The 12,059-nt window shown below is 30.2% G+C and overlaps 1 protein-coding gene across 5 annotated transcripts in view; it reads left to right on the top strand.

Moving 5' to 3' along the window:
• The window catches only part of Pcdh11x (protocadherin 11 X-linked), a 694,600-nt gene that overhangs the window by 56,023 nt on the left and 626,518 nt on the right, over nucleotides 1-12,059 (top strand). For all 5 annotated transcript variants that reach the window (XM_040283707.2, XM_040283706.2, XM_040283708.2 and 2 more), the window contains one exon: nucleotides 1,892-2,475. In XM_040283707.2, coding sequence (XP_040139641.2) covers nucleotides 1,892-2,475 — 584 coding nt within the window. The remainder of the gene's footprint in view (nucleotides 1-1,891; nucleotides 2,476-12,059) is intronic.

Raw genomic sequence — 12,059 nt, forward strand, 5'->3', positions numbered from 1 at the left:
ATTATTGATTACCAATAAATATTGAGAACTCCCTTATTAGATGTTTGTATGCATTGATACTTTTCTGTACTGGAATCTCAAAGGACCATCTTTCCACCTATCTTTTAAAACTGTGGAATGCTTTGATAGCTGCATTAACCATTGTTTAATTATGAAAAATATATATATAACATCTGATTTGGTTCAGTGCAGTGGAATACAATTTTATTTTGTGTTACCATTTTATGTACCACTAATATCTGGAAGCACATTAGAACACTTTGTGATGCTAGAGATAAAGAAATTCTAATATGTCAAATTAAGATTATATGAAGCCAATGAAACTGAAAATATGAATTGATAATTAAGAAAGGAAAATGAAGAAAATAATTTTCAAATTATAAGAAAATTAGAATTCTTTATTGAATTTGACCATAAGAATGAGAACTGAAACAATCTGGAATAGTTCAGTGAGTGCAAACAATAAGCAAGTGGTTAAAAAAAAATCAACCAAAGATATTGTTTTCACTCACTTTGCCCTGGCCAAAATGATATGAAGTGCCTTATTTTTAATGTTTTTTAAAAACATTCGTTTTTGACAAATAATTATGTATATTTTGGGGAATGATATGAATTTTTAATCTATGTAATCATTTTAGAAAGATTTGATCAAGCTAATTAATATATATATGACACCTTATCAATATGTGTTTTGTACCGAGAATATCAAGCTATTCTTTTAGCAATTTTCAAATATACAAAACAATGCCTTTAGATTTTTAAACCCTAGTTGAGCTGTTCTTTGTATTTGGTCAATTTCTGTCAGTTTGTAGATGTGAAATTTCACTTTCCTATGGACTATCTTCTGTAATATGAAAACATAAATTTTCAGAATAAGAATGTTGTTCAATTCAAATTCCTTGAGTTGTAGGATGTCACCTACCAAATGTATAATCTAATCTCAGTATGTAGACCTAATGCCTAAATTAGACTCAATGCAAAATTAGACATAAATACCTGCTTCTGTGTCATTAATACCTGCAAAGATAAGGGATTTACTATCACCTGAAAAATATTTTTTCCCACAGAATGCTTGAATAAGCAGCTATTTATGTTGTTCAAAATGTTGCCTTCTTGTAACTTGTATCTATTTTTGTTTTTCTCATCCAAAGAAAGCAAGCTCCAACACCCTTGACATATAATGGTTTCCTCTGTGTTTAGCCATTGGCACATTAACTCCTCTTCTCTTCCCAAACACTTTTTTTTCAATTCAAATTTCCTGAGTCCTTCATTTGTCATTGACTACTTTTATGGAAATAAAGTTTTACTGTTTGGAGCCTAAATCTTAAAATATGGACTACTGCATAAAATATATATTGCAAATAAAATAATTGAATTTGAAATTCATATTATAACAAAAAATAATATTTTTGTGATTGGTAACAAATATTTCATTTTCAATAACTATTGAATTAAATATTTCAATTATTTGTTTTAGCTTTAAGTATTTTGGTAAATTAAAATATCTTTTATGTATTTTATCAATAATGGACACTTACAAATACCTTATGTCTCTTAATTACTATAGATATCTTGCTTCGTTTATTTTTCTTGTTAATGTAAAAATGTATATTTGATTTAAAACAATTTGTTGTTAATTTATTTAACACTTTTAATTTTGCTAATATTTCATTTAATCATTTTTAATTTACAAAGAAGTTTTCAGATAACACGCATTTTTATGATTGGCTGCCTAATAATTTATTTTTCTCCCTCTTCTTTTTTCTCCTCTCCTCTTCCCCCTGCCCCCCTCCTCTCCTCCTCCTCCTCTTCTTCTTCTCCTTCTCCTTTTCTTTCTCCTTCTTCTTCTTCTCTTCTGTCTCCTCTCTCTCCTGTTTTTTCTATTTGTCAGTTTTCTGTGGGTTGATACAGAGAACCATCACAATCGTGCCTGGTATGGACTTGTTGTCCGGGACGTATATATTTGCGGTCCTGTTAGCATGCGTCGTGTTTCAGTCTGGCGCCCAGGAGAAAAACTACACCGTCCGAGAAGAAATGCCAGAAAACGTCCTGATAGGCGACTTGTTGAAAGACCTCAATTTGTCGCTAATTCCCGACAAGTCCTTAACGTCTCCAATGCAGTTCAAACTCGTGTACAAGACAGGGGATGTGCCACTGATTCGTATTGAAGAGGGTACTGGTGAGATTTTCACTACTGGCGCTCGTATTGATCGTGAAAAATTATGTGCTGGTATCATGATGGATGCCCATTGCTTTTACGAAGTGGAGGTTGCTGTTTTGCCGGATGAAATATTTAGACTGGTTAAGATACGTTTTCTGATAGAAGACATAAATGATAATGCACCGTTATTCCCAGCAACGGTTATCAACATCTCAATTCCAGAGAATTCAGCTATAAACTCTCGGTATGCTCTCCCAGCGGCCATTGATCCTGACATAGGAATAAACGGAGTTCAAAATTACCAACTAATTAAGGTACGTTTTTAAACCACTTTTTGTTGAAGATGTTATTTCATTTTTAAAAGATAGAAAGGATCTTATTGTACTTCAAATTTTGAGTAAGCCATCGCCTCAGTTTTTCAAAGTTTAAGCAAAGCATACTCGAGAAAATTCATCAATACACTTTGTGCAATTACATGGGATTTATTAACTTTCTTTTTTAAAAATATATTCTAGATGTAGTTGAATACAATACCTTTATTTTACTTATTTATTTTTATGTGGTGCTGAGGATCGAACCCAGGGTTTTACACGTGTGAGGCAATGGCTGTACTGCTGAGCCACAACCCCAGCCCAAGGGACTTATTAATTTTCATTGTACCTATAATCATTTCCAAACATTTGTATTTCCTTAAATAATTATAGAGGTTACACAAAGAATTAAGCTCGGCTACTTAAGCTTGCCCAATATCCTAATTTTAATCTGTGTAGTCATGCCTCTGCCAGAAACTTGACCAAAATAAGCAAATCAAAGCATTAAGAATGAATCAACAAAACTATCAAAAAAATTTTTTGGTTATTTTAGATAGAAAACTATATCTTGTCATTTGAAAAGATGTCAAATAATCTATATGAGGGGTGAATAAAACATTTTTATCACCAGCATTTCTGAATATGTATAGATTAATGAGATAATTTTCATGTGATTTCAAGTTAATGTAAGATCTTTAAGTATCTTATGAATCATTAAAGTAAAATTAAATTTTACAAAATTTACTATTAAAATATTTTCATTTTGTTTCAATTCCTTGAAGACACATTATTCAATTAATACAAAACATAATTTTTCCATTTAGTGCAAAAGATTCAGTTTTGACTAGATTTCAGCCTGGGGAGGGGAAGAATAGTAGAATATGTGGTATCCTTCAATGTAGGTACAGAAGGGCCACTTTTACTAAGTACATGGGCAATTACTAAAAATTATCATAGACAATAGTAGAAACCTCAGATTTGGGTATATGAAATATTAGAATTTACTTTATTGTTCTTGGAAAATACATATAAAAGAACAAGTGTACAGCTTTCATACTAATATAATGAGAGGATTTTCAAAATTTATAAATATTCTCTGTTTACTTAATGTAAGACTATGATTGACATGACTGTTTTAAATTATTCAAAGAACACATAAGTATGATATTCTGACATTTATTATCTTAAGGTTTTAGGCCTGGAGTATGTATACTATGAGAAAACTGATCAACAAATGACAATGTATATTATAAAGATACATATTTGTTTATATGTACTGTATTAATCAGCTTTTTGTCATTGTGGCTAAACCACCTTCCCAAAGAAAACAATTTAGAGGAGGAAGGATTTATTTTGTCTTATAATTTCATATCTTTCATTCCATGATCTTTGGGCTTTATTGTTTTGGCCTGAAGCAATACAGAACAATATGGCAGAAGACTGTAAAAAAGTCTGCTCATAAAATACCCTTAGAGGGCATGTCCCTAGAAACATACTTCCTCCAATTAGGTCCCACCTCCTACAGTTTCCATTATCTCCAAATGGTCTGTTGAAATTACTAAATAATCAAATGGATAAATCCTCTGACAAGTTTAGAACCTTCAAGATCCAATCATTTCCTGAAAGCCTCTCCTCTGAACATTGCTATACTGACAAACAAGCCTTCAACACATGAGTTTTGGGGGGACATTTATATCCAAACCATAACAAATAAGTTCAGAAATTGAAGGCTACAAATATCTTGAGTGAAGAATTCAAGAAAAAAGACAGATTTATCTGAGTATATAAGGTAAAATTAGAGAAGGGTTAGAATATCCATAAATAAGCTTTTTTTTTTTAAGCTTTTATAGGTCAGAACCTTACAGTCCATCTCCTTATCTCATGAAATGAAAAGTATATGTGGAAGTGAGAAAGATACAGATCACAGTTTTGTGCTAAACTCCTACTAAATATGCTACCTCCTACTTAATCCTTCTGATTTTTAATTTCTTCAATTGAAATATGTGAATGATGACATAATTCTTATAGAGGTAAAATTGGGAAGATAAGCACTAATTATAGAGTAGATATATCAGCATTAAATGTTTTTGGAGATGCTTTATAATATTAGACTACTTCTAGAAATGTGAGGCTTATCATCTTAATTTATAAATTGTGTATCAGAATGGATACCCCTATAGCTATATGATTTTGGTCATTGATAGATATTCTATAATCTATGATATCCAAAATGGTAGCCACTAGGACCATGTGGCTACTGAGTAGTTGAAATGTGGTAGCAATTAAGGAATTGAATTTTAATTAAATTTTGTTTTAATTTTAATAGCCATAAGTAGTTACTGGTTAGCATGTTGGAAAGCACAGCCTAAACAAAAATAATTTATTTTGAAATTGTAACTGGTAGGCCAAATAAAAAATGGAACCTTAGCAAATTGAAATCAACTATTAGCAAAAGGCTCTCTCCACCTGATATTGTGACAAACATCTTAAAATTCATTTTTTGTACAAGGAATAATTTTGTTATTTTTCCCTCAGATTAATGAACTTTCAAGAAAATTCTGATTATTTTTGAAAGCTACTAAACAAATTCAAATATAACAAGTCAACCTACTGACATAATTTCAGCTTTATTAAAAAGTATTTTCCTTTGACTTATGTTGAAAGTATGTCAACTAATGACAAAAAGACAGGCTCACTATAGGTTTTTAAGATAAGTTGAAATAGCAATGCTCTAAAGTTTCTTTCTGTGTTAGAAGGAGTAATAAGCCTAAAGTAACTATAGAGTATACCTAACACACTGGGGCATCTCAATGGCCTCATGGACAAATAATGTTCTGAGAGCTTGTTAAAAATAATGAGAATAGAACACAAAGCATAGCCCCAGGTGTGCAGAGGGCCATGACATGGGTTACATTCACAGAATGCACTTTGACTTGCAAAAAGGCCCTATCATGAAAGTGGCATGTATTCTAGGGAAAGGAGAGTTAAAGAAAAAGAAACATGTTTTGATTCATCAATAAACTTTACTAAATTTTACAATTTGAAAGTAAGTAGGCCAACCATAAAAATTTATTTTAAAAGACCCCCCTGTCTTGAAAAATAGGATGAGAATTTAATTAATATTAATTTGCTCTACTTTTGTTGAATAGATAAGAATAGCAAAATCACAGTTTACGCTAACTAGGGTAATCTAAAATGTATATGAAAAGTTCAAATAGCAAAGGGAGAGAAAGGGGGAAAAGTAGAGAAATATTCTAGGAAAAATTAGGTCAATTCATAGATACAAAAGGGTTCTGCTATTGACAATATTATTACTCACTGAAATGAAAATTAGTGGTAGAAAAGATTTATTAAATATCAAAACTGTACATAATAAATCATAAAGACTTAAAACATAATTTATTTCTAAAATTTTAATTAATATATAAATATTTAATTTAGTTCATATTTTGTTACTTTGGGTATGCCTTATCATAAACAAGAAATGTATTATTATTCCACATTTAAAATAATTGGAAAATGAAATTCAGAATATTAGTATGTTTTGCTTATGATCGTAAGATATATAAATGAAAACAGAATATGGTAGACTCCTAGATTTTACTAACAAATATCCCCAAGAGAGGAATCATAGCCAATTCATGATACAAGAGGAAGACAGTGAAAGAAGAAAAAGAAAAGAGTGTGCAATGAAAGATTAAAGTTGTTACTAATTAATTCCATCTGATAAAAGGGAAAATAGGTTAAAATAAAATGTATCCATTTGACCTTTGTAAGGATAATTTTGACTTTAAAATGATATCATATTATTTTCTACAGAAAAAATTATCTCTAGGAATTCTTGATTTGGCAATTTTATATAAATTTAGTTCTGACATATCCTTTTCCAGGATTTCAAGTAAAGTCATGCTGCAATGAGATGAGAATCCTTCATGATATTTTGATATAATTACTCTTAATTTGGACTCTGTTAAATAGTGATATCTACATACATTTCTCTAGGTATTCATTTATACACACACACACACACACACACATAAGTGTATATGCATATGCACTTGAGTGTATACACATAAGTCTGCACATACATACATATTCATAGTACACTGTACATATTGGTATTTGAAGGAGTTATCAGTCAGGAATAGGAAATTACAGTACTTAGTCTCTAAAAATGTTTAGTATTCCAATGCCCTGTTATTTTAAAAGCTCTTTTTCATATTCTAAGTTTTATTGACAGGAAGCCAGCATTTTCACTAAGATAAATATACTTAAAGCACCAATCTGACTTAGGATATGTATATAAACCACAGAGACGTACTTCTTCCTATGATTGGAACTCAGGGGAAATTAGTTTGTATAATGATGTTACATACATCTTCATTTTCTGCTTCAGATTTCCATCTTTCCTGTCAGGTATCAGCGGTAAAATTCCCATACTGGCTCACTGAAAGTATGCGTTTCATTGTGAGAGGCATGAAAATGTTTCCAAGACTGACATTTGTGCTGACAGAGCATGAAGATCAACTATTTTTTTCCCCAGATTAGTGATCTCACCCAAATCCCCAACTTGTTTCTGCAATCCCATAAACAAGCCTCATCTTTAACATTGACCTCAGATGATAATTTAAACTGGCATAGTCCTTTTACCTAGACAAGATTTTTAATTAAAAATCTTCAGACTTGGAATTACAATATTAACTTTCAGTTAGATTTGTTTTAAAATCTATGGTTAGAAAATACAAATTGTGAAAATTTCTTATATCATTAGATTTATTAATATTGATTCAAATTGCCGAGTATGAGGCATTAAATGGTTTATCATGGAGACAAACAGCAAAAGAACATTATTATTCTGATAGAATAATATATTTTAACTAGAGTTCAAAAAGGTGCGTAACAAAAGAAAGGAGTAAAGATTCATTAATGCTATTATGGGAAGAATGTACAACAATGTGTATAACAGTGTTAGATTGCTTATTTGATTCCAAGGGACTCAGAAGAGTTGAATAAAATTATTTCCTCGTTTTTTCCAAGTATAAAGTGAAGTTTCACTTAGAAGTTCAAGCTTTCAGCTTTAAGATTACTTGATTTGATATTCTCTGAACTCTGTGATGTGCAGATTAACATTTTTGATCTGCGCTGAAAAGCAAAAAAGAGGACAATCAAATGCTAATAACTATTAGGTCCCTGAAAGCTGAGGTTATCATAGTGTACCTCCATTGGGGAAAAATGACACATAATATTCATTCTTTTCATGAATGACTCTTTATTCATGCTGTCAGGTCTTATTTAAATGAGAGCATAACACTAAAATAGGATTAAGTAACATTTGACTTTATTCAGAAACCTGGTTGTATTCATAGCTCAAAAATGGTTGATATTAAATATACCTGTTATTAATAGTCCCACATGAAATAATATGTGCTGGATGCTTTATATTGCTCAATTCTAGAGTATCAATTTATAAATTCATAATTGTATAAATCGAAACTCTCAAGAACAAATTCATTTCTACATCTGATTAATTTTTCACATTGTTCACCTTAACATAATATTAGCAAATAACTATAAAAAGCACTGTTACTTTTTGTTAATTTTAGGTTCAGACTTATCAGTCCATTATTCCACTACTTACATTTCTAAATAATAATCTTTTCATTGCTTACTTTTATGGCTGCCAAAGGTAATAACTTAAAAACTGAAGATAAAATATATTTAAACAAAACAAAATTAATTGATATGGAACTTAATTGTAACATTGCATTTGGTTACTCAGATTGAGCTGCTTTTCATAATTCTGGTTAATGCTAATAATCTAAGATAATCAAAGTTTAAGGTGTATAATTTGCTTGGCATAATTTGTTTTTGTCTATACAATTTTCTATTGAAAATAATGATGAGTATATTATTAGGTGTTGGGGAAACACCCTTTTAGTAACTGAAATATAATATTTTAATCTTAGATTTTAAAAAATAATGAATGGGTAAAGTTTTTATATCAGAGGTGATAATAATACCTTTATCACAAGTGATGTTCAAAACAATAAGATCATTCTGGGGAAAACTTTAGCATAAACTTTTATCAAGCTCTGTAGGCTTGGATCAGTTTTGATGAATATTTTTCTGTAGCTAAAAATATCAAAAGAAACATAGTTCTCATTTAAAAATAAAATACTACAGGAATTAATATTCTCTCATCTTCATAAAATTAATAAACTGTGGTAAATAAATCATTAGATAATATAATAGATCACATTGATTATTTTGACCACATGTTAAATTTTACTAGACTTTTGTTGAAGTGTCTTTTAGTTTCCTAATGCAAGTAGAAATTACTGGAGGAAGGCCAATATTGAGGTTTAATTAAATTACATAACTCAGCCTAATTTTCTTAACTATTTAAAAATGTTCTTTACTAATTGATTTTTCTTGTACAGATTATATATTCACTAATCTTATTCTACACATATATTACAAAGTCTTTTGTCCATAAAAATGCTAGATATTCATTACTAGAGAGCTAACTACAACAAAACAAAGCACACACAAACACACATACATACAAAGATGCATATTCCAGCAATAAAATGTTGCAAATATAAGCTGTTCATATATTTCTCATTTGATATGATATGTGGGAGATAATTCTAGATATATAATCATTAGAAAGCTGTTGCTTAGTTTTTAATACATTGGAAGAATGTTTAGTGCTATTATACTCTAATTGCTGCCTGCACATTCCTTTTTATTTGTAGGAAAAGAAAAGTAGTATGAACTTACATAACAGGAAAATAAATATTAGAATAGTGTGAACTTTGCATTATTAAATGAAATGAAAAACTTTAGTACTACAGTTCTTCAGATTATCCAACTAAATTTAAGCTTTTGTTGTTGTTGTTGTTTCACTAGGGATTGAACCCAGGAACTCTTAACCACTGAACCATATTCCTGGCTCTTTATTTTGAATTTCTGCTGAGGGCCTCACTAAGTTGCTGAGTCTAGTCTTGAAATTGCAATCTTCCTTTATCAAGCCCCAGAGTCTTTGGGATTATGGGTGTGCACCACCATGCCCCACTAGTTTGTTTCTAAATCTCCTATAATCTGAGATCTTATGTAGAGAATTGTGATGAACATTTCTTACTCTTTTGCTTATTTTATATATAAAAGTCTATCATCAGAATCTTCTCCAATAGAACGAAGTAAAATTGTAAATAATGGAAAGCTGTTCTATTATTTTGTCTTAGTTGTAACAGGAACTGACTACGAACATTTTAGTCTTAATTCCCATCATCAACATTTAACACAAATTTAATGAGTGACCAACATACAAAGTTTTAAGGGATAAAAATATGTTTGAAAAATAGCCACTCTCCCCAAGGAGCTTAATAATAGTCATTATTGTGAATGTTTTTATACTAATGATAGTAAGCATAAAAAACCCATTTATTATATTAAAAGAACATTTTACCTTGAATCGTTAATGCAGCCATTAAGAACAAGGGATTGTCTTTATATTCAAAGAAATATAAAACAAGGGATTAAGATTAAGAACAAGGGATTGTCTTTATATTCACAGAAATATAAAAGTCTACTTTTAGAAGATGTTTATCAAGAATGTTCCAGTAATTTATGGCATTCTATTTAGTTACTGGGTCTGCAATTATGGCAATGACATTTTTGCCAACATTTCTCTGCAAAATCTCTTTCAGACCAGAAGTAAAACATTTGGATGACAACACTAATTCCTGAGTTAGTGGGGGTAATTATATGAGTTTTTATTATCTTAATTCTAAAACTTGGTATATTTGTTTCCAATTTCCCTCCTATTTAATAAAGAAAATGAAAATTAATTTAATAAGTGTAAGAATTGATAAAATAAGAAAAATCCATAAGATTTCCTGAGTGCCTTGAAGAAAAGTGTTCTATATACAATACTTATTTGTTTTACTGTATAATTTAGGATTATAGTCTTTCCCAATTTTTCTAAGACCTGATGCTTTCTACTCTTTAAAAAGCTCACTTTATAACCTAAACTTAGTATTTCATACATATTTTATGATGTATACAGAGAAGAATATGACTGCATTATTCTATTTCTCAATCAATGCCACTGGCTCCACATTTACTTCTGGATCTAGTTCAATTAAAAATGTCTTCCATTTACCTTCTTTAGCTTATCTCTTGAATCAAATGTCTCCTTTTCATTTTTCTATGCTTCCTCCTGGCCCTCCATATGACTGTGGTACTGTTAATATGAGTACTTTCTCATATACTGCTTCTACCATCTGGAATTGCTTTATTTACATCTCATTCATATGCCATTTTTTCAAAAATATCAATTTCATTTCTTGTCTTTTCTTTTTTCATGCTGAGAACTTTTGTGTTTTCCTATCCCTTTTCTATCATGGTTGTCTTTTTGCAGTGGATTTTTTTTTGAAAAGAGCTCAAATATCATATTTATCATTAATCATTCTAAATGAAATACATTTTAAATAACATTTTCAAGTAGGAGATTTGTTTGAATAAGCTTTTCATATAAATTAGTATTTCTTCCTGGTCTATGAGAGGTCTAAGATAACCTCTGAAGACAAGCATTGGCTTAGAAGCATCCATGTAAACTAGTTTGGCTGGGGAAACATAACAGAATAAATAGCCTGATCCCTAAGGACAATGTAACAAGGAAGTATTGTCAATACTGAAAATTAAAAAGTAAATGATTAACAGAACAAAATGGTAGTCTAAGTAATCCAGGGATGTATAAATTTAAAAAATCAATTTAATGGATTATAAATAAATTAAGAAGTATAGACTTTACAGATTACTTTTATTTGAACATAATGCTTTATTTAAGTCACTGCATGATTACATCAATATGAAAGTTCACGTAGATATCATGTTTAGTTACAATCTAATGAATATTCAGTTAACTTCCAGAAATTGAAATATCATCAATAAATAAGTAAATATAAAATGAGGGTTAGTTATGATGTTTGAATAAACAATAAGATTATAAGATTGTTATGTAGAATATTTCATACTCTATTAAGTGATCTCACACTGCTTTTTCTCTGAGGACTTACATATTTAACAGATTTTGTGTATTTTCAGAGGCATTTGAATGTTTTAATTTTACTATGAGGAATTTTATCTTAAGTTATCAACTGCAGCCATATCTCCATCAAACATATTGTTTATCCAGATTGCAAATCCAGTATAGAACTACCCATGTTGAAAAAGTAGCAACGGCCAGAACCATAGTAATTATATGTTTTTTTTTTTTTTAACTGGGGAGCTTTACCACTTGAGAGCTACAGCTATATCCCCAGCATTTTGAGACAGGGTTTGGCTAAATTCCTGAGCCTGCCCTAGACTTTGTGATCTTCCAGTTTTAGCTACCCAAGTCCTCACTGGCGGGAGGTTATATGGTCCTTAATTGGAACATTGTTGGCTGGCTTCTGTATGGACTCCATCTGCAGGTTTTAGTATTTTAAATATTTCTCTGAAATCTATTTTTTTCCAAAAATCCTGACATGAGTTTTGCTGGTATACCAAGGTGAATGAAGTTTTACTTTAGACCTTCAAAT

This window comes from Ictidomys tridecemlineatus, chromosome X (genome assembly GCF_052094955.1).
Source record: "Ictidomys tridecemlineatus isolate mIctTri1 chromosome X, mIctTri1.hap1, whole genome shotgun sequence".
NCBI lineage: Eukaryota > Metazoa > Chordata > Mammalia > Rodentia > Sciuridae > Ictidomys > Ictidomys tridecemlineatus.